Source organism: Pipra filicauda, unplaced genomic scaffold (genome assembly GCF_003945595.2).
Source record: "Pipra filicauda isolate LSUMZ 115617 unplaced genomic scaffold, ASM394559v2 scaffold37_size4185640_pilon, whole genome shotgun sequence".
NCBI lineage: Eukaryota > Metazoa > Chordata > Aves > Passeriformes > Pipridae > Pipra > Pipra filicauda.
Genome location: NW_024104509.1, coordinates 2,853,098 through 2,880,549, shown reverse-complemented (window position 1 = coordinate 2,880,549; position 27,452 = coordinate 2,853,098). Strand labels below are relative to the sequence as shown.

Genomic DNA, 27,452 nt, shown 5'->3' with positions numbered 1-27,452 from the left:
TATCAACAGCTGTCAGTTCTATCAACAGCTATCTGCTTTATGCTGATACAACATCTTCCTGTTAAGATTTTCCGATAGTTTGAAAATTGTGATTAAAACCACTCTGAGACATAGGAAGTCATGTTTGTGTGAGTACAGTAGGATATCAAGAGGTTAAATGACTTACCAGATGAGTGGCAGTCTCAGTCTCCTGACCTAGCCCCAGAACTGCCATTCCTTTCTATATAAGAACTTTTTCCAGGGATGCAAAAGCAAAGCCTTTGGCATTTATTATTCTGATGTGTGTGTGTTCTCAGGACATTACATTTCTGTGGATACATCTTACGAGGGTGAGAAAGCAGTGCTGTACAGCCCAGATCTGTACTCCGAGGAGTGGACCTGTGTCAGACTGATTTATCAGATAGCAACGACTTTAGAGACTTCACCTGATCCCACCAGGCTCAACCTGTACCTGAGGCAGGAAGGAGAAAGTTTTGATCGTTTACTGTGGTCAGCCAAGGAGCCCTCAGACAGCTGGCTCATAGCTAGCTTAGATTTAATGAACAGCACAAAGAAGTATAAGGTAAGCCCAATTTTAGTAGATGCCACAGACTTTCTGGTGCATATGTTGGAGTGTACAGACTTATTTTTTGACCTATTCAAACTCTTTTGAGCCCTGTTCTTCGCTTTCATCTCTAAGGCTGGCAGCACATCAGTCAGTTGACCCCTCTGTCCCCAGCACTCATGAGCAGGGCTGGCATGAGGCTGTGTTCTGACCAGCAAAGGTGTGGAGCAGCTCCCGGGGATGCACAGCTGGCTGAGCCCTACAGTGGGGATGCTTCACCTCCTGGCATCCCTGTGGAGCGACTGGTGCCATGTAGCAGATATGAAACCTCTCCATTTCTGGACCTGCAGCTGCACTCACTCATTCCTGCCCACTGTGCCTTTCACGAAAGAGTCAATTGCTGACAGGAGAGTATTTCTACCCAAAAATCATCACATCGCATCACTCACAATAACATCTTGCGTAACCACAGTTGAGGAGTATGGAATTCGTTACTCTTAAATGAAGTGTGGGAATTTTTTGCCTTGTTTCATTGTCCTTCAGTGTGTCTTCTGTGCACAAGTAAGAGCATTTGCTCTGTCTTTAATGCATTCTGCCAAGCTCTTTCAGCAAAAGCACCTCTCCTGACTGTAAGGATGATGAGCCCCCCACATGTATTTAATTCATTCTCCTGTTTATCCTGTTTAAATATTCAGGATAATGAAACCCTAAAATTTACAGCTTGATTTATATTTTACAGCTTGTACTGGAAGGTGAAATGGGACAAGATAAATCTGCCAGTATAGCAATTTTTGAAATCAAAATAACTCCTGGATATTGTATGGGTAAGTACTCTCTGCTCAACCCCTATATTCTCTGCATAAAAATAAAAAAGCCTTGTTGGCGGTTATAAAGCTGGATTAAAGGTCTGGGTTTAGAGAAAAGGCAATGGCTTTTTCCTTATTGACTGCCATGTTCAGTATAGATGAGTTTTAAGGTAAGGTTACACACAATAATTAGTGGAGGTTTTTTTCACCTGTCTCTGTGATATACATAGATATATCACATAAAATAATTAATTCCAAAGTTATTTATTGTCCAAGCAGGAATAAGGGTTATTTTTTAAAAAAACTTTGCACTGCTGCAAATACTAGACATAACAGTTGCAATATTATTTCTGCTGTCTGCCTGCTCATGCTTCCTTACAGTGGCATCTTGCAGGCTGCAGAGCCAAAACTGTTGATATTTACGGTTTCTGCTATTTCCTCAGGACATTTGCCAAAAACTGCTAATGAAGTTCAAAAATTTCAATGTCTAGGAAGCTGAGAGACCTTTGCATTTCTGGGGAGGTCTGGCGAATTGTCACAATTCTTTGGCTCTGTGAAGGAAACAAAGCAGTTGCATTACTGTTATGAAATACTAATCCTGTGTTGTTTCTAGCTATCCCTGATTTACTAGTGAAAGTTCTGCTCTAAGCATTTAATACCATGAAGTGGTATATTTTAAATCTGCTTTATTTGGTTCTAAATTACAACAGTCCTATATTGACAAATAATGGAAAAGCAGATTAGTCCAAAGACGATGGAAATGGAAATTTTTAAAAAAAATGATCTAAAATGGGGGCTAAGTTTGCTTCTGTTTATTATGAGCTCATAAGTGCTGTGTCCTGTTTTATAAATATAGGCATTATCTGCACTGCCATATATGAAGTGAGGGCAGTGCTTAGCAATTTGCTCTTGCCATTTCTGTAATGAAAATGTGTGCACTCGGGTGATGGTGTCTGCAATTGCAGAATGTGACTTTGAAGAAAATCATCTTTGTGGTTTCGTGAACCGCTGGAATCCCAATGTCAACTGGTTTGTTGGTGGAGGAAACATTCGCAATTCTCAGTCTATCCTGCCCAAAGACCACACACTTAACAGTGCACTGGGTAAGCAACAAATGTAGAGCAAAAATATAGTGGAAAAATCTGAGTCTGTGATTCATGTATGACTCTCATTCTGGGAGTTATTATTATGTGAGTTCTTTCTTTTCTCCCAGAATTGCAGGGGGTGGGGTGGTAAGAATGATTCAGGAGATAAAAAAGGGATTAGAAAAAGTTTGGGGTATTTGCAGGTGTTCACACAAAATTTCATGTAAGTTTTATAATAAGGTTGTTTTGCTCTTTGCTAGGATTCAAAGGTACTCAAAGTAAGAATAAAATTTTGAATGAAGAGGGGGAATATTCACCCTTCTGTGTATTTTAAAAGTATGGGCCACACTAAGTTTTAGATTCTTGTACATCTGGCAGGGGTTTTCTTTCCCATGGCTATCGAGAAAGTTGAGTAGGAAAACTTAGGGATTGAAACATGCTTGGAAACTCTCTGATTAAATTGCATGGTTTAGGAGTTTTGTTTCTTTCAGTCTAGTGTGATGCTGTTAGTACAGCCCCTAAGAGGCAGAATGCTCTAAAGACTTACAGGAATTTTGGCACTTGCCTTGTATGAAATCCTTGTCCTGGACACATCACTGAGAGGAGAGCTTTTTACATAGCCATGGAGAAGGATGTACCACAGCAGGTGATGGTCAGGACACCTGGCTGCTGCAACACACTGTGTGTCTCAGACAGTGTGATGCTCGTGAGTGTGCAAGGAATGGCATCATGAAAAGCAGGGTTGCTCCTCTTTCCTTAACTCATGCCACTGTGCCTTTTTATTTATTTCACAATTGTGTGAGTTGAGTACAGAGTGTAATTCTGTCCCTGCATCACGTCACTGCACCTAAATGCTGGTAAAATTTTGATGGAAGTTTAACTTACCATGACTTCAACAACAGACAGTGGGTCAACCTATTAAATGTGTACTGTGACAGGAAATGCTGCCAACTGGTAGGGATCTCTTTTCTTGTAGCCACAGCATTTCTGTTTCACACCAAACCCTCACTGCTGACCATTGACTGAGAAGGCCACAGGAAGCCTAAAGTCAAGAAAGAGCCTTCTTTTTTGCAAGAATTGGACTATGGAGGTGCATCAGCCAGGGAGATAATAGCTAAGCTATGAAATGTGCTAAAACTGTAGAGTAAAAGTGAAGCTGAGAACTTCTCAGGCAAGTCTCACTTAAGTCACCTCTCCCCTGGCAGTGGGCAAGCTAGAGGAGACCCACAGCCAAGAAAGCCCTTTCACCTCCTTTCACCAGAGTGGAGTGAGAAGTGACATTTACAGCTTTGAGAACACTATGAGCTAATTATCTTAGTGACGCCCATACAAACCTAACGGCACAGTTTGCAGTGTCCATGCTGAAGTACTCTGCCAATTTGACATTTCATTCTCTTCTGAGTTTTCTACTTGTGAAGAACCATTTTTTGATTAATCATATACTGTTTGGTGCTGTGTTTCTGGGAGTGTAGAAGAAGAAAAACTAGAGATGCACAGCATATTTGTGAACATGAATGTGGCCTGTTTAAATTGAGATTGCTCTTCCAAAATCAAAGTCTTAGAAGCTGTACCCTTTGAAAATCCTGCAGGTCATATTGGCTGTTGGGGGGGAGGGAGTGTGTACTCATGGGTAATGCACTTTTCTGTTTATTAATGTCTCCCAAAAGTCTTCTTTAAGGTTTTACAAAAAACCTCCAGTCTATTCAGTAAAGATATATAAACCAAATCCTAGATAGACCAAGCAGAATTATACAAGCAGTGAAATGTGCAGATTAAAGGTTATTTGCCAATTAATTAGACATATTAAAAGAACTGCTGTGTAAAATGTGAGAAAACACGACTTATAATCTTGATCATTTACTTCAGTTGCCTCAGTAAAGGTTGCACTTTTCAGTGTCTTTTTTTCAGAAAAAAGGCTAAATACTATACTGAAGTGTTGGTAGGCAGACAATTTACACAATTGTTACACAGTTTTTCATTTATGGATGGCTCCCAAAATTTAGAGTTATTACTTTTCAGGTATAAATATAAATATTTATTTATAATAATAACAAATATTTAAGAAAGAGCTGAGACTGACTATTTTGCCAGTGGTACCTTAACCAAACAATTTTGGCTTGTACGTAGGAGGAGTTTTAGAATTACTAAAACTTACTAGAAAGCAATCATTGTTGCCAGGACATGGTCTAAGCCATATGTTTAGTCCCTGTTCATCTCCTGATACTGTGAGATACTATGAGATACTGTGACTTATACCAAGTTTCTTTCCTACTCATAGGTCATTACATGTACGTGGACTCTGTTTATGTCAAACATTTTCAGGAAGTGGCCCAGCTAATCTCACCAAAGACAACAGCCCCAATGTCTGGATGCTTATCTTTTTATTATCAACTTAAGCAGGAGAGCAGCATTGTTTTTACTGTTTACTTGAGAGATGTGAGTGGCTTTTACGAAGAGATCTGGAAAACAGACACTGCTCTGAGTACAGACTGGGCACTGGCAGAAGTTGACTTCAATGCACCGTACCCCATGGAGGTAAAGCAATCCTGCCTGTACAGGCCAGCTATGACTTCCAGGTTGCCTCAGATATGAGTGCCAACTCAGGCTAAGCCAGGAACATGGTAGTGACTATCCAGTATCTGAAAAATGGTTATAAAGATGCTGGTGATCTGTGGTTTTCTTTGCCCTTTGCATAAGTGTCAGGGAGGGATCACTTTCCATACTTGTGCTTGATTTTGAAGTCAGGTGTTGTGGTGCTTGATCAGAATACCTTGGGAGGTTGTAGAGTCCTACTAATGTGAGGTTTCTCAGTTGTGACTGAATAATTCTCTCAGTCCCGTATTTCTGTGACTCCATGGTCCATTTTTGAGGATGCTGAGTATCATAAAATAATGCCCTGAAGAAGACAATTTTTACAATGTATGTGAGGTCTATTCTCTACCTTAATATGACTCTGCAATTCATGAGATAAAGTTCAGACTTGGGTCCTAATAGTACAGTAGTCCTTAGATGTAAAAGACAACCCTTGATGGTTATTATAATGACTTTCAAGAATATCAGAAAGAAATTGGATTCTTTATTCCCTAGTGTTTACTAAGAAATACCTCAAACTTAGAAGATTGAAATAAAGTGTGTATATATTATATACATACATATATACTTAGCATGTATATTTTATACATATATATGTAATTTACGTATTTATATATGCATACATAAATACTCTTTCTCTATATATATACTTGTAATACTATGATTACAAATAAATTCTGTCTACTTGCTTTAATTCCACCTAAGTTATTTGCTAATTCACCATAAGCCTGCAGATTTTCCGAAATTATGAGGGGTAGAGCTAATTTTCATGAGATGTTACGTAGCCCTTTTATACTCTAAAACGTCAGTGATCAAGTCATCCATTTCAACTGTCAGACTTCAAGGGAAAAGAGAGTAGCCCTGATAAAGTCTCGTAATATTGAACGGTAAGTGAATTACTGGTTCAGTACGTACAAAGGAAGAAGACAAAACCAGTCCTAGGACTATCAATGGAAATTAATTAATAATCACTTAGAGCTTGGCATTACTGTGGTTAGTTTTGTGAAAATACCCTCTGATTTCTTAGTGGCATTCAAAAAAACATCCAGAATTTTGGAAACTGTCTACACTGGAATAAACCATAAAACAGAGGAAGTTATACCTCTGGATGAATGCACAGGGTACCCTTGTGATAAGTAGAGTATGCAACTTGAGCCCTCTCAATTAAAAAAGAATATCTTAGAACTACAAGAGGGAGAGATGGGGATAATCAAAAGTATGGAGAAGTTACATTAACGAAATAGCAGTTTTCAGCCCTTAAAAGAAAGTTTGAAGTAGAATATGGTAGAGGTTCTTAAAAGTCATGAATAACACAGAAAATATAACTGTGCCCTTTTTCTCATAATTTACACTGCTGTTCCAAATTCTTAGCTACCAGGTAACAGTTTTAAACTGAATATTTTTTCTTATATGACATATCTATACAACTCACTTCCACAGCATGCTATGCATGCCATTATTTGGATCAGTTAAAAAACTAATTAGAAAAATTAATGGGAAAGAAAGAATCCATAAGGAATGTAATGTGAGGGAAGAAGAACTGGAAGCCTGCCATTGTCTTCAATTCTCTCTGTAGATGCTCTCTGTTGGAAAAAGGATACGGGGCTAGATGGGCCTTTAATCTGCCCAATGAATTTTTATGTAATCCAACACAGTAAATATTTAAAGATTATTTTATAGAAATAAGATTAAACCTTGCATATAATTTCTTCAGTTGCTTCAAGAGGGTCTTCCTCTTTGTTTCATCTGGCTAAAGGAGATTGCTCAGGGTTCTTTCACAGCTCTCCTAGTTTGGCTCCCATCCATAGGCAAGACATCACAGGCATTGCTTTCACTGAACAGGATCTTGCTCTGAAAGCATTTATCCTCATATCCTTGTTTTGTCCCTGGGGTTGCCTTGGGATTCAGGCGTCTTCTCAAAGTTTTTCTGTAACTCAGACCTTTGATACTTAAGAGAAATTTTAAGACACTTCCTCAAGAGTTATAGACTGTCCTCCACTTACTTGAGGAAATCATGTCCTTTGGGAATGACTAAGTACAAATATTGTTTGATCTTTGTGGTAAACAAAACACAGCAATAGCTTTTCTGGTCCTTAAATAAATTTTGTAAAGGAAATCTTCCCTGCCAGCTGATGCCAAGTCATGGGTTTCAGTGTCTGAGGATGTTTACAGAAAACAGTAAAACTTAATATTTTAATAGGAGAGTAATGAACACGGGGTTTTTAGCTCTTGATCCAGATAGATTTTAGATACAGTAATAATCAGACAGCTTTGGAGTTCTAGTCTGTACAGACTGAAGATTGTGAATACTGTCTTTGTATAATATGGCAGAAGCCTTACTGCATCTTTAAAACTGATGCTTCATAAAGCGGCAGAAGAGCTATGTCCCCTTTGTTTTTTCCTTGGCCCTGAGTGGACAAAGATCTGGTGTCGAGGTCAGACTCTGATTTATATCCCTAATAAGTGATATGATATAATTTAATTTATCCTAACATTTACAGTGCTAGAGTCTGTCTGGAACATCCGATCAGAATTCTTTATTTCAAAAATATGTACCAAAATTATTGCTGAGTATATGGCAGATGAATAACAACTTATTATAATTTCTAGGTAGTATTTGAAGTTGCTTTCAACAGTGCCAAGGGAGGTTACGTTGCCCTTGATGACATTTCTTTCTCTCCAGTTTACTGCAGCAATCAGACAGGTATGATGAGCTCTTGTTGTTATTTACTGTCCTTGTTTTCCCCCTTTGCTTTGCCCCTCTGAACTGTCAGTATTTGCAATATTTAGTGCTACCTTCTCAACTGACCAGTCCCATTGGGCTCCTTTTCCTTCTGGTGACATAACAGCAGATAACACTGGTGCCATTCATTTGACCTAGAAACTAGTCCTTAATGCTTCCTTTCCAAAGATCTCGCCTCGGGGTTTTGCAACTGGAGTGCCAGACTGAATGCTTATTTGCATCACTCCAGGTTTTGAGAAATTACCACTTGCAGGCCTGGCACAGAAAGAGAGGGCAGATTTACCAGGTGTGATGGTATAAGGAAGAAAATGTCCTGGGCTTTTCATTAATGCCATTCTTCTTCATTGCATACGCCCTGAGATCTTCTTCAGAGCCAAAACATGAGCCTTGCCTTCCTGTCTTCACTCTTCCAGGATGTGTTACTCATCTCAGACAGTGGCGTGGCTCTCAGGTTTTTATTAGGTTTTCACAGCAGCAGACATCAGCTGAATCCATGTGACCTTTGCTGTAGAGGCAGTTGGGGCAAAGGATTTTGTCATTTGTGAATTCAGCCTCTTAAGTAGCTATGTACTGGTTGCTGGCATTTTACTGGGGCATTTAACACTAGTCAAAAGTAGATTAGTGGTTTCCTACCTACTCCTTTGTTCATAAGTTTGAATTTTTTGGCTAATGCTTTGAAGTGATCAAGGAAAAAGATGGTTTTTTGCCCTGTTTTTACTTGCCTCGAGTATCTGCTAGCTCTGCCTCCACTGCTGAAGTATCACTCCCAAAGGAGGTAGATTCCAGATATGTTAGTAATCCACACAACTCCTGGCTGAGTAAATCTGGTTCATTATCTCCTCAATATCTCTTTCAGTTTTGCTTTGTTTTGCAACAAAAATCCCATGTTGTGTTTGTGGTATTCCAGAGATGGGAGCTGTGTGCTCATCTGTGTTTCCTGTTTTAATTTTCAGACAGTTTATATGTGTTGAGGTATAGGATAAATTTTACAGCATTTTCTGCCCCAATGGTTGAAGTTCAGATTTAATCTGAATGGCTCATAATCTATTCTGAATATGATAGGTTCAGCTACTAACTCTGATTTTGAAGGTTGGTTTGGTTGTTGGGGTTTTTTTCTGTTTGAGAAATGAATGCAAATAATCTGTTTTATATCTTGCTGGAGTACAGCATATACTGCTTGATCCTTCAGACATCTCATATTTTCATCTTCAATTTTTCTGTGTAGAGATTGTAAAAAACAAGAGATCTTGTATTCAGCCATAACAGTGTATATAACAGCACTACATTTTTTCCTTATTTCTTCTGGAAGTTTTGTTCAAAAGGTACCAGAGTGTTAAAGAATGAATCAGAATATGGGTTTAATGCTGCATGGACCTGGTAGTGCTACAGCTGCATTTTCTTTAACTAGGAAAGTAGAGATGGGAGGCCTTGGCCACAGGCAGAGTAAGACACAAAGTGCTTAGATTTGGCCTATCTGAGGCTGAAAAGACCACAGACATCCCTCCAAAGCCAAAATTTTGCTTCTCCTGAAGCTAACTGCCTGTTTCCCTGCCCCTGCGGGAAATCTCTCTTAGTCCCCATGAAGAAGGGTCACATGTGCTGCTGCAGAGTTATGTACACAGTGTCCTGGATCTGGACTCCTGATGTAGCCAAATATGCATGATGGCTTTGGATTGTGCCTCTCCTTTCCCCAGCATCTGGTATAAGAGACTGATGAAGCTTTTAAAGTAAAAGTGCTTTACTTAAAAGCACCCCTTCACCATGGGGACTTTTTTTCAGACTAAAGCAAATCCTGATCCATTAATTCGGTATTGCAGGTCAAGAGGGAGGCATCTGCAGGGCTGGGGGACTTAGCTTTGCTTTTAATTGTTCAGCTTTCCTCACTGCTAAAATGCTGAAATATGTGAGGCAAGCTCCAGAGGTCAGTAGCCATGAGGTGGTACATGAATTAAAAAGTGTTTTACATACATATTTACAGCGTGCATTTGCATGCACATTATACATGATTACAAAAGGATTTTTAAAAACTGCTCTTTAAAAAAATATTGAATGTTGATGTCCAAAAGTTATCCCTTTGGAAATTAAAACGAAAATATGATATCCATGCACACACAGGCAGACAGTCACACTCATTTTGTCCTAATATCTTTTGCGTGAAGGAGCAGGATGAAAACAAATAGTCTGAATGTCTTTGTGCATTATGTCCTGAAAGAAGAATCTTCTCTTAATATCTGTAGCTCATTTATATTTTGAAGGGGCTATGAAGGAGGTTTCCTCTTGGCTCCAGCAAAAATATAAGAATATAAGACCAATTTGCAATAGAAAATTGATAGTTTGATTTTATTGTGACTTTGTACTATATATGTGTAACATCTCTGCACATGCTTGTCTTCTGTAAAGCAAAGAAAGGTGAACCAGAGCATGCTTTGGCATCATTCTGTTTCAGATATCTATGCTTATTACACTGTGCTCTTCCTAACAGAACATATACATCTATCTTTTAGGAACTCTTTTCGATCCTGCCAATGCAGGCTGCAATTTTGAGGAAGATCTGTGTAATTTTTACCAAGATCAGAAAGATGGCCCAGGATGGAGCAGAGTGAAAGTGAAGCGCAATGTTTATAGAGCAGGAGATCACACTACTGGGTTTGGTAAATCGAAACTGTTTTTCCTTAGAAGAGTCAAACATGTATAAAGGGTATATAAAAGGTTATATAAAGGGTATATAAAAGGTTATATAAAGGTTAATCTGTTGTATCATTGCTCACTCTGTTAAGTAATGTCACTTGGCACACTGGTTAATTTGCCTCACTGCAACTCTGCCATTAAAAATCAGTGTACACAACTCGGTCCTATCTGGAACCCTAGCTGTGATTCCCCATGTGTGAAGTGGGAAGGTAATGAATAGTCATGTGGGCCCATAAATCAGAGTATCTTCACTATACTGCTCCATAGTCACTGGAGGGATGATTCCACAAAAATATGCAAGTAAATGTAATAATAGCTTAATGCATTGTTTTTACTGTAGTGGAAAGGTGGGCTCTTCTGAGCTTAGGATAGTTGGCATTGCTAAGGGAAAACTGAAATACTGTGTAGTGAAGCCACATAGTGAAAGGACTACTAACAAGTTCTGAAACTCAGACATCTATTTATGTAGAATATTTATGGTTATTAATCACGTGGTAAAGTCTCACCTCTTTATACTTGGTGCAGGGAATAATAGGCCTTGTGCCTTACCTTCCATTCTTTGATCTTGCTAGCTTGAAACAGCTAGTTTTCCAGTGAGGCCAGCAGGACAGGGAATTTTTCAGGGTAAATTTGAAAAAGGCTTATTTCTGGTAACTTAGCAATATGCCATTTGAGCTAGAAGTAGACAGGATGCTTTTAAAAAAAAATTGTTATTTCCTGTCAGAGTGTGATAATCTATTTCTTGCCAGATGAAATTGTTTCTTGTAGCCAAAGTCTGATGCAATAACAGAAGCTGCTTTAATAGCAAATCAGCTGTGCTGATAGCATATTAGAAATAATAATTGTGCTGTCTTGCAGGTTATTAATTGTGCTGTCTTGCAGGTTATTACTTGTTGGCGAACACAAAGTATACATCACAGCCTGGGTACATTGGACGTCTATACGGCCCTACCCTGCCAGGAAACTTGCAATTTTGTCTGAGTTTTTATTATGCCTTATATGGGTTTTTCAAAATGAGTGGCACTCTTGCAGTTTATATCTTCGAGGAGAATCATGTTGTTCAAGACAAAATCTGGTCTGTCTTGGATTCTCCAAAGGGAGTTTGGACTAAAGCTGAAATCTCCTTCAAAAAGCCTATGCCTTGCAAGGTAAGAGCCAACTCTTCAAATCTGCTAAATCCTGGATGAGGATTTTCCTTGCCTTCTCTTCTCATGGTTCTTTGTTATCTGGGGATTAATCCTAAGTGAGCTATACCTGCAAAGTCAAATAGTATTCCTCAGGCAGTACCATGGGGACTAGAATGCTTCTTCACAGCCTGGCTCCCACAGGAGCCCCGATACAGGGGCTTCGTACCAGGAATGGGGCAGTGCTTCCTGGTGTCCTCAACTGTAGTCACAATATTGCTGGAGATTTTGCCAGAGGAGCTCTAACAAGAGCCAGTTGTGTTTTGGTTTCTCAGCATGCTCCACATTCCATCATTTTGTTTGTGTGTTTTCTATGTGAGTCACATAATTTTCATACTCAATTACAGATTTTAATTAATCTAAAAAATCACTACTTCTAAGTTCTGATTGAAACAGGGAGCTCATCCTACTTCCCTAAACTCAACTGCTTTATTAGAATATGAAACCAGAATTCAGTGCAATGGACTTCAAGAATTTGCAGTGTCGTGTTGGAGAGGTCACTATGTTATCTCAGCAAGTTAATAAGGCAGTATTTGACATCACCTCCTGAGTAAGTCCTTAAGCTCTTGTTATTCCTCATCTTCACCCTTCTTACAAAGACTGACTTTTACAGAGATTTCTGTAGGCACATCTTCCGTGGTTATCCTGAATTCTGTAATGCATTTTCACTGTCTGTGAGTCATCTAAGGAGGACCAGATAGATCACTACCTGCTGACATTTAGATTAGTCCAGCTTTTTTTTCCATGTGATAGTACAATGAACATACAAATGAAAGCTTGTCTTGCAACTCAGGCACTTCTAAATCAAAGACAAACATCTTCAGCATTTTGTCCACTACAAATTAGTTTTTGAAATGGCAGTAGTTACTGAATTTAAATTTTCTTGGAGAAGGAAAAAAAAGGTGTTTATCCTTTGAAGTAAATACACTCAAAAAGTTCACCAAAAACCAGTTGCCTGACTGTATCAATAAGCAAATTTATGCTAAAAATTTCAGTCCTAATTGTTGGCTAGTGTTTTTTCTCAGATACCTTAAAAATTTGATGGGATTTTATGTATTTATGCATAAAACATAACAGAATTTCTAATTCTCTTTATTTTATAGAACAAAAAAAATTCATTACTGCACAGCAAGTGCATGATAGATGAGTTTCTCATAGTGTCATTCCAGGATATTTGCATAAAAGTATTTTTCTCTTTTTTTTTTCTTTTTAATTATGAAAAGTATTGGTTAAGAAGGCGAGCCATTTACTTTTACCATCTACAGTTTACATATTTCTTTATTGCTTCTGAAAAGGTTCAGTAGCATAATAAACTGCATGAGTAATGATGATGTGAGCAATTCTGTTAAAAATGGTTTATAGCCATTGGAGGCAGCTGGTTTTTTTTTAGCTTCAGACATTTACATAGGAAAATCTTTTACAATATGAATTTGCGACGTACAATTTTTATGTTTTCCTAGAAGTCAGTATATCTAAAACAGTTGTAAAGAAGTTTACCTGCAATGGAAATCTTTTCATGAATTAGAGTTTTCATGTCTGTAGTTACCATTCTCTCTGTGCTCAGTAACTGATGGGGAGAAAAGCACAGAGGAGAACAAAGAAGTCAAGGGAATGTCCTTGCTGCTTCTGAGCCTGAAGGTCTGCAGGAGGGGAGAAACGCCATGCTCTGCAGCAGGAGGGTTTGTTGGCCTCTGGCAGTTCTGAAAAACCTTCACTAGGTGCTTCAGGTCTTCCGAAAGAAACCCTTTCCCATGGAAACAAGTTGCAAAATGTTTCTGTTGAGGAGGCATTCCTCAAATATCATGAAATGGGAGATGTATTGGGCTTTAGAGAAGTCAGCATGTATTCAGCCTATCACAATTCAGGTACCCCTTAGCCAAATAACTAACTATTTTGCAGGCGATTCAGTTTATGAAGTTTTCCTTTAGATAAATAGTACATGGAAGAAAATGGGTGAAGTTCTGAAATATGTTAATATGGAAAAGTACACCAAGATATGTTTAGAGATGAGAAGGTAGCATATAAAAGACAAATATTGCTAAAGTTTGAGCGTGTGTCTGCCTGCCATAAGGCAAGGGTTAAAACCTAATGTAGTTACAGGTCGTCTGCTTGTAATATTCACAAGCAGGGTCGAATGAAGTTGCACAGTGAACCTGATTTTGGCTTTTCCTTGCAACCTCATGCCCAATTTTTCAACCTTAATGCTTTAAAAGGTCTTTTCATGCTTTATTTTGTTTGTTTCTTCTTTTCCGCGCCAACAGAAGGAAATAAAAGAACTCTATGTGGCATTGTATAAACACTTAGATTAGTTATCTGTGAAGACGTGCCTGCCTAGCACCTAGTGAAATATCTGGCAAAACCCACTTATTTCAATGAAGGGTAAGAGTGGAGGTGTATCAGAGCATGTTTTGCCTGACAGCAAGGAGTGGTGGGAACCAGCAAGTTGGGGATTACACTTCAGGCTCTGGAGGAAGAGACAGCATTGAGAAACACAAGAGAAGCCTGACCTCTTTTGTCCTGCCTTCTCCAACCTTGCTTGTGTCTCTTTCCTCCTCACCGAGGCATCTTTATGTTATCTAACCTACCCCATAGGCAATGAACCACTCCCACCCCACTCCCCATGCCAGTGTTCATCTTACTTCTGGCTTCTGGCTCTGGACAGTCCAATTTCCCCCCCTCTAATCTTGTTCGTGTCCCACTCTGTTTGCCCTGCTTGTCCCAGTTCTTACAAATTCTAGTTTTTCAAAAACTAACAACTTGACAGAAAACACAGTCCTGGCACAAAGACCAAAGTACGATACTTTCCTGCTCCCGCTCCAAAGCCTAGGAGTGCTCAAGCTTTTCACATATATATTTTTTTTAATAGGGGCAAAATAAACCCTTTTTTTCTTAGCCTTGTTTTTGGAAATGATGGAACTTTTTTGGATTAAATCTTCCAAAGCAAGCCTGAAGTAAGGACCCAGCATGGAAAGTCTGAGATGAAATAATTGTGTCTTGGCAACGTTATAAGCAAGTGAAAAACAGTCTTCTAGTGGAGAGATGTGGTCTCAAAATAAGATAGGGCTGCCACTTTTGCTCTTACAGATGTAGAGGCCAGTGTGCCTATCGTATTGTTTTCTGAGATGCATCATGTCTAGACATGAATGATAAGTTGTAGGCACGCACAGTAGTTTGGCTGAGCAGCTTCTTGGTTACCAGGTGTGACTTGTAGATTGGGTCAGCGGCTGTGGAAACAGTAAACAGTCTCCTGGCAGTTCCTTAATGGCAGTCATATGTCCTGAAGGTCATAATGGTTTTTCAGCCAGAAAGTGGTTCTACTAAAATACCTGATTACCACGTCCTTTATCTTTCTCCTACTACGAATACTACTCGCAAAGTTTTGGAAACAATATAAAATCTGTCTGATATGTTTTAATTTTGTTAGCATGTTTGTTTGCATTGGGACAATAAAAAGATTCAGATTTTCATCTCTTGGTTTGTGTAATGTTTTTTGCAAGTTCTTTTTGAATTAGCTAACTGCAGTCTGGCACAAGTTGATGGCTTGAATTCTGTGGGCAGGAATTGTGAAGCTGGCCAATTGGCTTTAATATGACACTTTGAAAATACGATGTTGTAAAGATTAAGTGGGTATAAGCCAGCTAAGCAAGTCATAAATGTTTATATATATATATGTATGTGTGGATGGATGTATATATGTGTACATATGTACTGCAAATACATAGGCTATATAATGCTAGTGAGAAAGCAGGAAATTTGAAGTCCTGATTTCTCAATTTGTACTTCAGGCATTGTCTCAGTTGGTTTAAGTACCTCTTACACATACAATTTTTTTTATACTGTGCCCAGGGAATAAACGTGAAAAGGAAGAAATGGAAAAAAAAATTCTGTTATTTTTTAAAATTAATTAAACTGTTCATGGTTTGTTGCCTCTTGAAGGGCAGCATAAAAACCTAAGCCTGAAATATGTAGATTTCTTTTGATTTGATTGTACTGAAACTGATCTTCCAGGCCAACACATGGCAGAAAAATGTAAGAGCTAATTGAAAGAAAATTTCACATGTTAAATGAGACCTAGAGAAGCTCACACACAATGTGGAGCAAGAATCTGCATTTTAACTGTGTGTGTGTGTGTGTGTGTGTGTTTGTGGGTATACACCACCATGGGAGGTATTTCTTTACAACAATGCCCAAATGCCTAGATTAAAATGAAGGTTTGATTTCACCTGGGTCTGCTTATACCAGTTCTGCTCATTTCTGCTAGATTTGGTTCACCATTCTGAAGCTCAAGTTTTCAAAAGCAAACATCTTGTGTTGTTTATCCATTCATGCAAGTTTTGACAATGTTACCTAACGATATAGTGCTTGAATACCTCTCACAGATTTCAAAATCAAATCTTCAGAAAGGTAAATGGCATCATAATAGTCCATTCTACTTTCATCAGAATTGCTGTGGCAGCATTTCTTGGTTTTCAAACTATCAGTATATGTTCTCACTCTTTGATGTTTTATTCTCAATCTCTTTTGAGTTCATCTGTTTGTTTTCACTCATTCTCCATAACTAATTTTACTTGCAGTTGTGTGAGAGCAAAATCAAGTGTCTGAGTGTTGCACTTCAATATTTACACGGTTTAAAACAAACAAAAGGGATTAGACAAATTCATGGAAAATAGACCTCACAGTGATTGTAAACACAGTGGTTTAACTGTGACCTCCAGTTCAGTCAATCCTTCAGCTTTCTGGGGATTGGACATAATATAACAGCTTTAGGGCTGATTTGTTTCTTGTACTTTTTTCCCTAAACATCTATTATTACCCTGCCGCCTTTCTAGGACTTGATCTGAGGTTCTTTGGACCTCTGTTCTCACATCATAACTGTGATGATGCTCAATATTAAATTATTCTAGCACTTCTCTTTGCTAATGAGAAATTTGTGTCTCCTGCTTCTCTGCCAAAGTCATAGGTAAATGACTAAAGCAATTTTTGATATATGATGAAGTTCTAGACCCCTGTGACTGAGTCACTGGTATGAACGACACACTTCTCTAATTGGGCACCAAGTGGAGGAGGGCAAACATTCTCATCTCTTCCTCCTCCTCTTCCTCCTCTGAAAAACCCTCACTTGTGTCAAATAAAAGAGCTTTTTGGTACTGTTCTGACAAAACTCTTGATCAGTCTTCCCACAATAATGTGTGCACCCTAAAGAGTTTGGAATGAGCTGTGGTTTTATAGTATAGCCCTTCTGTCCTTCCTTCTCTTACCTCTAAAGTAAGAAACTTCTTGAAGAACAGTCACCAGAAATGTATGTTTAAAATAAGAGTGGTAGGGTTTGTAAATAGTAGGATAGCGCTTGCAAAGTGTGCAACCTCACTGACTGTGGTGCTTGACATATGGTTGTGGAAACAACATACTGGAAACTGAGAAAGTTATTCAGGTTAGGAAGCAATACTTAAGTGGCCTGCATCTTCACAGTAGCTAAGCAAGGTAATATGTTGCATGAAATACTACATACTGCTTTTTGGTGTCTGTGATACTTAACTGACACTTTATTTTTTTGCTCAGTTTTTGTTCTGGGTCCTCAGTATTATGATACTATAGTGCCACCTCCTCTGAAAAGACTCCTTGATCTAAAGGCAAGAATCTCTATAAAAAGAGCTAAGGAAACTGTTACATTGAAATGAGGATAGAGTCCTATCAGCAGAATTGTAGAAATCTAGGAAGGTGCTGGAGGACAAATAGGAACATAAGTGTCCTGTATACATTTGTGTGCAGCCAGTGCGCTCTACTAGGCAGTGCAATCCAGTGGGAAGAGACGTATCGTAAGCAGTCTGTGGTGCTAGGTTATTCTGTCAGACTTTATATTTCTCTTTCATTGTTTGTTTCTGCCTTTGGACAGGAAAGATTTTCAAAAATATTGGTTCAACTGTCACAAGCTTATTACCAATGTTATCCAATTATTTATATAGAAGCTTTTATAATCCGTTCTTTTTCCCCTGCAGAAGCTCATTGTATTTACATGGCAAAAAATTGAACTTGCCTGGCAAGTGCCATTTTAAATCAATTTATTTCAAATGACAGAAGCTTGCAGACATTTGGACTTTGTTGTTAAGAAATACCTCCCATGGTGGTGTATACCCGCAAACACACACACACACACACACACACTGTTGAAATGCAGATTCTTGCTCCACAGTGTGTGCAAGCTTCTCCAGCTGTAGACAGTCAGAATGGTTCTCTGTGCCAGTGGTGGTCCCTGGCTTGCATGCTTATACAGCTGTTTGCTTGCATAACTGACTGAAAAGTCAGGTTCCCTGTCTTGTGAAAATGGCTTGACTGCTTCTTTGTGCCATGTCTCACCTTTGTTTCTGGTGTTTGAATTATTTTTTATTTCATAATACTGAGATTTGTATCACTGTGTGAACTTAAAACAGTAGCTTCTCACAAAACCCTACTTCAGACTCCACTATAACTGCCTTTCTCCTCTAAAAAATCGAACCTAAATGTGTCTAAGTGACAGGCCAAGTTTTGTGTCTACACTGATGTACAGTGTGTAGTTTGAATCTAGGAATATTCACTAGGATGGAAGCAGGTAAATTACTTTGCTGCAGAGGCAAAGCTTGCTTTTAATTCACCAGATTGGGCTGTTTTCACAGTTTTTCTTTTTTTTGGCTGGTCTGGCTCTCTAATTGAGCAAGAGCTACACTTCCTGGGATAAACAAGGAGAAAAGGAAATACACAGAAAATATAGGGATCCAGAGGAATCTCTCCTTTTCTCCTGTTCTGAGTCCAGATGCCTCCAAACCTCCTTTTATAAGCTTCCTCATTAGTTCTTCCTTACACTGCAGGTACCTTCTGTATGTCCTACTATTTCTTCTCCAAAAGCAGGTTAACTTCATATGCATATGTTTTAATTCACATCTGCTTGTAGAGATGCAGAGTGCCAAGGAGAAGTCCCTTCCACCTCACCCAGTGTCTGCAGCACAACCCAATGAGATGTCTTGGCAGAAGCTTGCTCTAACAGCTGTTCTCATCTGGCATTGCCTATACCTGATATAATCCAGGATAAATGCTAAGAACTGATTACTGATACTGTGAGGTTGAAGACCAGGAGCATTGATTAAGCACTGCAAAATAAACAAACCAGCTTCCATAAACTAGAGTAATAGTTTGGAAGGAAACTGATGCCCTAGCTGTGTCCTGTTATTGGAACAAAAAGAAACATGAGAAATATGTTTTATTTTTCAGTAACACAGGCAACAACTGCCTGCACTGGATAATGTTTTTAGTTTAGCCTCCAAGATAGCATGCAAGTCCAAGAATATTTGTTACCTAGCTGGAAACAATTAGTACGTTGTTCATCTGCCATGCTTTATGAAGAAAGTGCAAGCTGAGCACAAAGAATCCCCTATTCTCTTCTGCAAGAAGAGAAGAATTTTAGAAGAATTGACCTAGCAAATATTTTATTCAAAACAAGAACAAATGCAAATATCATGAGATTGCTTCTATCGAGACTGTAGGAAGGGTTCAGAGATCTGACACGGGGAAAATGAGCAGTTGAATAAATCCAAATTGATACAGTTTTGGCAGGTAAAGTTTAAATAGTCAAATATTTCCCTTTATGACAGAAAAGGATATTTAGAACAAAAGAAGAGTGAATAAATGTGACTTGTGAATGAAAATCTTCTAGTCCATTGCCTAAAACTAAATCAAGAATACCACAAAATACGCTGAGGGAACTATAAGCAATTTCTGTACATTTGCTAATACTGGAAGCTCCCCATTCCCACGTACAAGTTCCTCCACCCCATCCCTGTGCAATTACAAAGTCTGCTCATGGCAGTGTGTCACTTAACACCACAAAAGTCAAGTGGAGAATTAGTGAAGCTTAAGCTACAGATGGCAAAGCTGAACAAGTTTACAAGTGTCAATGAATCAGATGAATCTTTTTGTTGTACAAAAGGCTACTGGTTCAATGGCTTTTGAGAGGCCACAGTTATTGTTGCAATGCCTTTGAAATGGAGTGCCTTCTGTGGTATCCAGAGTGTAATTACATACCTTGTATGGAACAAATTACTGCAATCTAAGAATAAAGAACTTGATCCTGCTCCCGGTGATGTCATTAGGAATACATCACTTAAAACAATTCCATGGTGTGGAAATGTTGTTTCACAAATGAGGACTGACCTCACCCTTACCTATGTGGTTGTCAGAAGATTCGTGGGTTTAGGACCATAATATGTTTTTAGTGTATTACAAGTGTTCACCAGAATGCATTTATTAAAATTCTGGTGACTGACGTCCACCCAACATCAGTATCTTATTTTATGCTTTATTCCGGGAGGTGCTACCATTTTTAATAGATTGCACCTGTTTCCTGAGAATGAACTTAAAAGTAGGAAACACCTTTTGTCCTGTTAAATCTTAAGGCTAAGACAGCAGTGATGATGAATCCCATGAGGCCCCATAATCCTGCACAATTTCAGGATCTACTGGGAGCTGATCATTCTCGCAGTCATGGTCCTCCAGCTCAGAGCACTGAGACCCCCTCAGCATTTAACCTCAAATATGTAACAGAGATGTTCACAGTTGTTCCAGAATACTAAACTGTTAGAAGTGACACTCATTCCATCTCCAGTCACTAGCACAGACCTCATCACAAAGGAATTGTTTTGAAAAGCTCCTCCCAAATTATGGTCATAACCCCAATGGTCAGACAGATGGTTTGGAGTATATAGGCCAAGAAAACCGCCAACAGTATTTTCACAAAATAAATCTTAATGTGTCTTCTGTAATTCAAACAGATATGTGTCGGCCTTTGGAGAAGGGCAACTGGAGTCTTACAGTTTCTTTGCGTTTTATTTTGTTATCTCATGAGTGACTTGTATTTTTCATGGCAGAATTAATGTGTAGTCAAATAAAACATCTTGGATGTTTTTATTTAATCTTCACAAACTCAGATGAACACTGTGCATTATGCATAGCATTTCCAGTCTCATGCTCTATGATACTATGGCCTTGCATCATTTATGAATAATCTCATTTTATGCAGTACTTTCATTTCACTTTCATTTCTTTGCTTTTCGCCATGGCCATTTCTCTTGCCCGTCAGTCTGCATTACTCTTGAATTTTTTTTTCCATGGATAAACTTCTTGGTTTTAAGGGTAAGCTACCTGTGGATATTTGTTGGGTTTTGTGGAGGAGAAAAACCACAACAATCTCAGTAAGTCATGTTTTCTCATATGCAAAAAAGAAGTCTCCTAATAAAATGGAAATTACATACAGAGATACATAACTTGCCTATAAAAGTGAGAGAATACTTTGAATTGAAAACATACATCTAATCCCCACTGGAACCAAAATTTCAGTCATTGGCAGTATCAGTATGTGTCAAGACAAAGTGGATCATTATTTCTGTTCTGTAGATTTCAACATTTTTTGCACATTTAGAAAAAACCCTAAAATTTCAGACTCTTAACATTGCCAGGTTTTGTTAGGTAACTGAAATTCCTTTATGTATTGCAGGTTGTCTTTGTCAGCTTGTGTAAAAGCTTTTGGGATTGTGGACTTGTGGCACTGGATGATGTATCATTGAGCCTGGGAAGCTGCCAGGCTGCTGGTAAGACCATTTGTATTTGTCATCCAGCTGCTGGTATCCTTTTTAGTAAGAGTTCATCACATACCTTCATTTTCCAAGCCTATCCTACAGCTGCCTTCATCCCACTGTGGTTTCTTGTATTTTCTTTTTTTCCAATGAGCATTGCATAAATCCTATTTTTGCAAAGTAGCATACGTACTAGTATTTGTTCACAGGGGTACCAACTAACTCCTAATAAACTTTGGTGACTCCAGTGAAGCTGTATATAGGTGAGTGGTCCTTTTAGGGCGTTACAATTTAAAATAAAACAAAAGTCCAACTGAGGGAAAAGTAGTTTTCAAAATGGATTTTGACAAACCAGGATTGGACCCAAAAGCAATATTTTCGAAAGACAATATTATTCTTTTTTAGTCCAGAAGTACAGTTGTGCAAGGCAAAGACACAGTCCCTTACTTGAGCTGCAGTTCTCTAGTGAAGACAGATAAGATCAGTCCAACTCTCTCTCCTGTAGTGGGAGGAACTGTTTTTCAGCAAGACTTTACCCTCTGACATGTGCAGGCTAACCTCTCTGAACTCACTAGACTCCCTCTTCTGGGGCATTTTGAAGTTGACAGTACAACGATTGTATCCTAATTTAGAAACCATTCTCATGAGGCAGGCACAGTCTATAATCCCATTTTTCTTCAGAATAAAGCCATATCTTTGCAATGGTCCTAATAGCTCTTTAATGACCTCTTTTGATTGGCTTTCATGCATTCAGGCAGCTAACCATTACAAAACAGAGAGAAGTCACATGTATAAAACAAGATGCCATTTTTCTAAAGCATTTCCAACAGTTGTCTGTTTTGCCTTTCTGTAGTTCCTAAGTAATTGGAAAAGGAACCAAAGGTGCAGAACTGGTAACTGGGTGTATAGTCATACTGAGGCTGTCTCTGATTGGAGCAAAACAAATGCCTGAAATATGCCCCAGAGATATCAAAGCTTCCTCCTTTTCAAAAAGTGAAAGCAGCTCAGTGTCTACTTCTGAACAACAAAACCAGGCTACAGCAGAAAAGCTGACAGAAGCTTCCTGGCAAGCACCTGAATTATCAACTTTCTCCCTTTTGCATCATCTAATAGAATTGAAGTGATGAAAATACTATAGTAATTACAGCTCCATGGCCTGTTGTATGCTGTAGTAGAATCTGCTGCCAAGGGAATATAGGAGAGCTAAATGTAGCACTTGATTTTAGATCACAGAAACTCCAGTCTTTGACAAGACTCATTAAATATCCACATTATACATTCTAGAGCTCATTAATCTGCTTGGGGTGCCACAATAGTGAAGAAAATTACAGTGGTAGAGCCTGTTATGGAATCATAGAATTGCTAAGGATAGGAAAGACCTCTAAGATCATTGAGTCCAATCATTAAAACCAAAAGACCTCTAAGATCATCTAGTCCAAACCATTATTATTGAATAAGAGTAATAAACTGTATGAAATGTTTTCAAGAATCTTAGTACATGTTACTAAGCTAGACTAGAGCAGAGATTACCTCAAAACAGTGAAGAAAATGAAATTACATTTCATTCAGTTTGAAGCTGGCTTTTATAAGCTTGTGATTATTGTAAGCATTGCTAGGTAGATGTTGATTTCAGCAGGTGAGTAAATGCAATACATTTTCTGTGTTATCTCTCCAAATATAGGTCTAATATATTTGAAGTTTTAAACTATGTTCTCTCCTTACAGATTCATTTCTGCTCAGCCCTGGAGAGTGTACTTTTGAAAAAGATGAGTGTGTGTTTACCCAAAAGAAGAGAGGTCGTGGGAGCTGGCACAGGAGGAGGGGTCCAACTCCCACTTCTTACACTGGTCCGAAAGGAGACCACACTACTGGGGTAGGTGAGTTAAGCCCCACATTGAACTTTCAGAACAGAAGTTGATAGTTAATCAAAAATACTTTGAAATTATAACCTTGATGATAGAGAAAGTTTTTACGCTTCTGTTCAGAAGAGGTATTAATCCAATGAAGTAAACACATTTTGTAGGGCCCCATGAATGGTTTTGAAAATGTGATGTTTAATCTGAAATATCTGCAGACTATGTGGATAGTTCTGTTGTCACATCCTAAAGTAGCCCTTTCCTTTGGGAGATAAAAGAATAGGATGGCTCCCCAGAGTTCACAGAAAAAGCTCCTTCCAAACTCCTAGCTTATGTGAATATTTTGTGAAACTTACTTTACACCTATTTTCGGTTTACATAGATCATTAAGTAGCTGATAGCTGAATAGCTTGACTTTAGAACTTTGACAGCCTTTTAAGCCTCACCTGTGACAATGTTGATTCCTTATCTCACACATCTCTTTGCAGCAAGTTGTGCAAGTGATTGGGATCTCTTCTGCATGAACATACTTTGGGTTCAAACTTAGAAGAAAACATGGCAAATAAAAGAACTCACACAGGCCCTTTGTCTTGAAAACCTGCTTCACAACCTCACTAGTGTAATTTAAAGTATTTGGCCAAGTGGAGTCCCCATTAGTATAAGCAAGTGCACAGAGAGCTGCATCAGCGCCAACCATTGCCTAAATTGTACCCTCAGATGTACATGGAGCTGTGTCTGAATTCCAAGGAATCGATTGCCATCAGAGTGCATTCCTGGTTTAGGAGCAGCTATGGTATTTTCTTGCTTTGTATTCTTTTCTGTTGCTGTGTGTTTCATCAGACAGAACCAAGTTTTTAAGTGTTCAAGTCATTAATCGCTGGAAGGCAAATTTATTATACCCCCCCCAATCTATCATTCAGCTATTGCCCATTGGAGCAAACTGAGGTGTATCAGAAGACTGAGGAGCCATCCCCACGTCCCATATGCTGCATAAAGCAGCTGTTCTATGTTTTGAGATGTACACTCTGAGAGCAGACAGTGAACTCAGACATTGCAGCAACTCTTTGTGTTGTCCCACTGCTCCCTTTTTGTGGTGTTATCTGCCCTTCTGCCACCACAGGTCTGGGGGTGAGATTGCCTTCAGAGGGAGAGGGGATTCCCAAGGATGAGTGAGACAGAAGAAAAGGTGGGAGCAGCAGCAGCAGCCAGTGGATACTTGAGATGTCTGTCATGATACTCAGAGTCCTGTTTTCTGCTCAACTCCCTACTGGAGACATCCCCTCTAAGCCAGATTGTAGTTTGGTAGTAAGCAGCAGTCAAGAGAAAGGATGAAAAGGAGTATTATCTACAGAGTAGGTCCATAAAGAAAAAATAATTTCATACAATGTATTGGAGAATTTCCAAGATCATTTGTACCAAGCCTAGTGCAATCCATTGCAAAGACCTTGCTCTTCACTATGCTTAAAAGTTCCTTGAATTAAACACCAAAGCCTACAGCTCATATTAAAGTATAATAAAATAATTTGTCTTTAGTTTTAAGGCCTGAATCATATTAAAAACTTGTTAGAAAGACTGAATCAGCTCTTGGTTTTATGAATTCAAACCCACCATTATTACAGTCCACTGTTATTACAGTATCACAAATATTACAGTTCACAGACACTGCAGTCTACATCTTAAAAATCTTTATCAAAATATTTTGAGTCATATTTTTTCTAATATAATGAGCATGTTGAGCATAATGAACATGCCGAGTATTTTACTTCGCTAATATTTGCTTGTATATCTTTTTAAGGGTACTACATGTATATAGAGGCATCTGACATGGTCTATGGACAGAGAGCATACCTTTTTTCAAGATTACTAAGAGGAATATCTGGAAAACAGTGCTTGACATTTTTCTATCACATGTATGGAGCTGGGACTGGATTATTAAGTGTTTATCTAAAAAAGGAAGGGGATGATGAAGAGATTCCTTTGTGGAGGAGGACAGGGGAACAAAGCATCTCATGGCTAAGGGGACTGATAGAATATGAAAGTGATAGAAACTACCAGGTAAGAAAAACAAGCAAGAAGCAGTCAAATCGGAAAATTGAAATGAACTTATTAAAGACATGAATCGTTTGCAAGTATTAAAATAGTTATTAACTCAAAATAATTTTTTAAAGTATTTAAATGTTGTTTCCCATAATTTCTTGTCAGTAGTGGTAGGGCTGTTTTAGATCCTTTGTGGAATTTTTTTTCCTTCAGCTGTTTGTAGCTCTGTATAGATTTGACAGAGCTACCGAGCTGTGATAAAATGGCAGCTTCCTGTAGGGTGGTCTTTCTAAGGTGGCACCAAAGACAAGGGATGATGCAAATCCAGAGCTCTTTGGTTTCAACATGACTTCAGTATTGCCTTAGACAAAACCTGGTTCAGTTTCTCTGTGAAAGAGGAAGTTGAAATTGCTAATGACTAAAACAGCACTGGGCACAAAATTGCACTGATCACCATCCACAAATGTTGTGGAGTTTTTTAATCACTTTCCCTTAAGAGCTTGAAAATTACTAAGGAAAGGAAAGGAAAAAGGAGAGGGAGACCATAGTTGCTTCTTTCAGCATAGCACGCACTGAATTGCTCTGACTAAGCTAATCTGATGGAGGACAGAACTTTCTTTCCAAGAAGCAGGCTTTCAGGACACACTAGATCCTTGAATAGGTTGCATGCCTATCATTTTTCTGAGTCTGTCCACCTGTGGGATTCATGAAAAGCTGTGTCTTACCTTTACAGATTATTTTTGAGGTGATCCGCGGTGTGTCAATGAGAAGTGACACTGCTATTGATGATATTCTGTTCCAGGCAGGACCCTGTTTAGGTAAGTTTAAATACACATCATAAGAGACACCTGGCAATTCACAGTGCTTGTTTTAATTAGATGGATGATACTTCTTCCCTTGACTCCCTATTGAATGGGTTTGAATTTAGTATTTAGTAACTGCTGGGTCAGTGCAGAATTTTTGCTTTCTAATGCGATGTGAGATCATACTCAGACTCAACTAGTAAAGTGGCTGTAACATTTTTTAAAAACCATATTGCAGTCCCATTTAAATCCAGCATATTAATTGCATTCTGCTTCATGCGTTCTTATGTATGATTAAAATACAAATAATTATGGTCTTTCCTCCTATTTTGTATTCTAGAAGTGGAAGAAATTCAGTTCTCATCAGGCTATCCTGACAGCTTAAACGAAATTGAGTATTAATTACAGTCTGCTGAAAGAAAGTGCATAGAAGATTTGTATGTGAGAAACTGCACAAACTGCCTACTTTAAAATATGTTTTAAGTAAATACTGGATTGGTTTGAATATGCACCAATACATAGGAAGAACTCAGAGCACTCATGTTCCTCACCTTTGCAATGAAATTTTTGACTCAGGGCTTCTTAGACCATAACTTTTTAAAATATTTTTTCCTCTTTTGCATGAGGTATCAGTTATTGCATAAAGGCTTCCCATTTTGCACAGATCATTCATTTAAATTTTTTTTAACCTTTCTGGTGTAAAAGTAAAAAGAGGAAAGTAAAGTTGCACAATTAAAGTGGAATATTGTGTTATGTTAAATCTGCATTCAGTGAATGTTTTGTGTTGGGGATAGAATGGATTTTTGTTATGAAAATTATAAATATTTTGAAATAAGAAAGAAAATAGTGCTAGCTACTAGTAACAGCCTTAAGGTTCAGTGCAATTATTCATGATGACAAATCTCTCTGGGAAACTTAATACTCTGCTGGCAATTCTTTGTGATACTGTATTATTTTACTATAACAAATATATTTGTCATCCTTGCCAATAACAAACTCAGTTTTAGTAGTCGGTATAATCCATCATAAGCTGGAACTATATGAAATGAGACCCTTTGAAGCTACGTGTTTTCTGGCATGCAAGTCTTTTTGTCTGGATTTTTTTATTCAATCCGTTTGTACACTCACAGAGAATGCACGTACACTTTACCCAACCACAGATGCGTGCATTTATATTAATAGGAAACTTAATTCACACATCTTTTTATTTTTTGGTTTTATGTATTTGTGTGTAAGGGATTTTTTTGAAATTATTAGAACTTCCTAATAAAATGTAACTTTGAATATCGCCTTATTGCTCTTCTCTAGACTTCATACTAATCAGTATAAGGAGAAAGAATTCAACCTAATAAAATAGCCTGAAGTCATTATTTTGAACTTTAGAGAATGAGATTAATCCAAGAATCCTCAAAGAGTTGCTGATGTCATCGCAAAACCTCTCTCAATGATTTTTGAGTGGTCTTGGGAATCTGGAGAGGTCCCAGCTGACTGGAAGCTGGTGAACATTGTGCCAAT

At 38.3% G+C, this 27,452-nt stretch overlaps 1 protein-coding gene across 2 annotated transcripts in view; it reads left to right on the top strand.

Annotated features, from left to right (window-relative positions):
• Positions 1–27,228, top strand: part of MAMDC2 (MAM domain containing 2) — a 55,337-nt gene extending 28,109 nt beyond the window's left edge. Inside the window, exons 3-14 of one of the 2 annotated variants that reach the window (XM_027752154.2) lie at positions 297–562; positions 1,284–1,368; positions 2,316–2,453; positions 4,714–4,970; positions 7,638–7,731; positions 10,275–10,421; positions 11,341–11,606; positions 21,163–21,256; positions 22,966–23,118; positions 24,893–25,152; positions 25,868–25,952; positions 26,278–27,228. In XM_027752154.2, the coding sequence (XP_027607955.1) occupies positions 297–562; positions 1,284–1,368; positions 2,316–2,453; positions 4,714–4,970; positions 7,638–7,731; positions 10,275–10,421; positions 11,341–11,606; positions 21,163–21,256; positions 22,966–23,118; positions 24,893–25,152; positions 25,868–25,952; positions 26,278–26,339 (1,907 nt within the window). In that variant the 3' untranslated portion in view covers positions 26,340–27,228. Of the gene's footprint in view, positions 1–296; positions 563–1,283; positions 1,369–2,315; positions 2,454–4,713; positions 4,971–7,637; positions 7,732–10,274; positions 10,422–11,340; positions 11,607–21,162; positions 21,257–22,965; positions 23,119–24,892; positions 25,153–25,867; positions 25,953–26,277 lie in introns of those variants that run through there. The other variant, XM_039384853.1, reaches the window with a different exon arrangement.
• Positions 27,229–27,452: the final 224 nt, after the last annotated feature.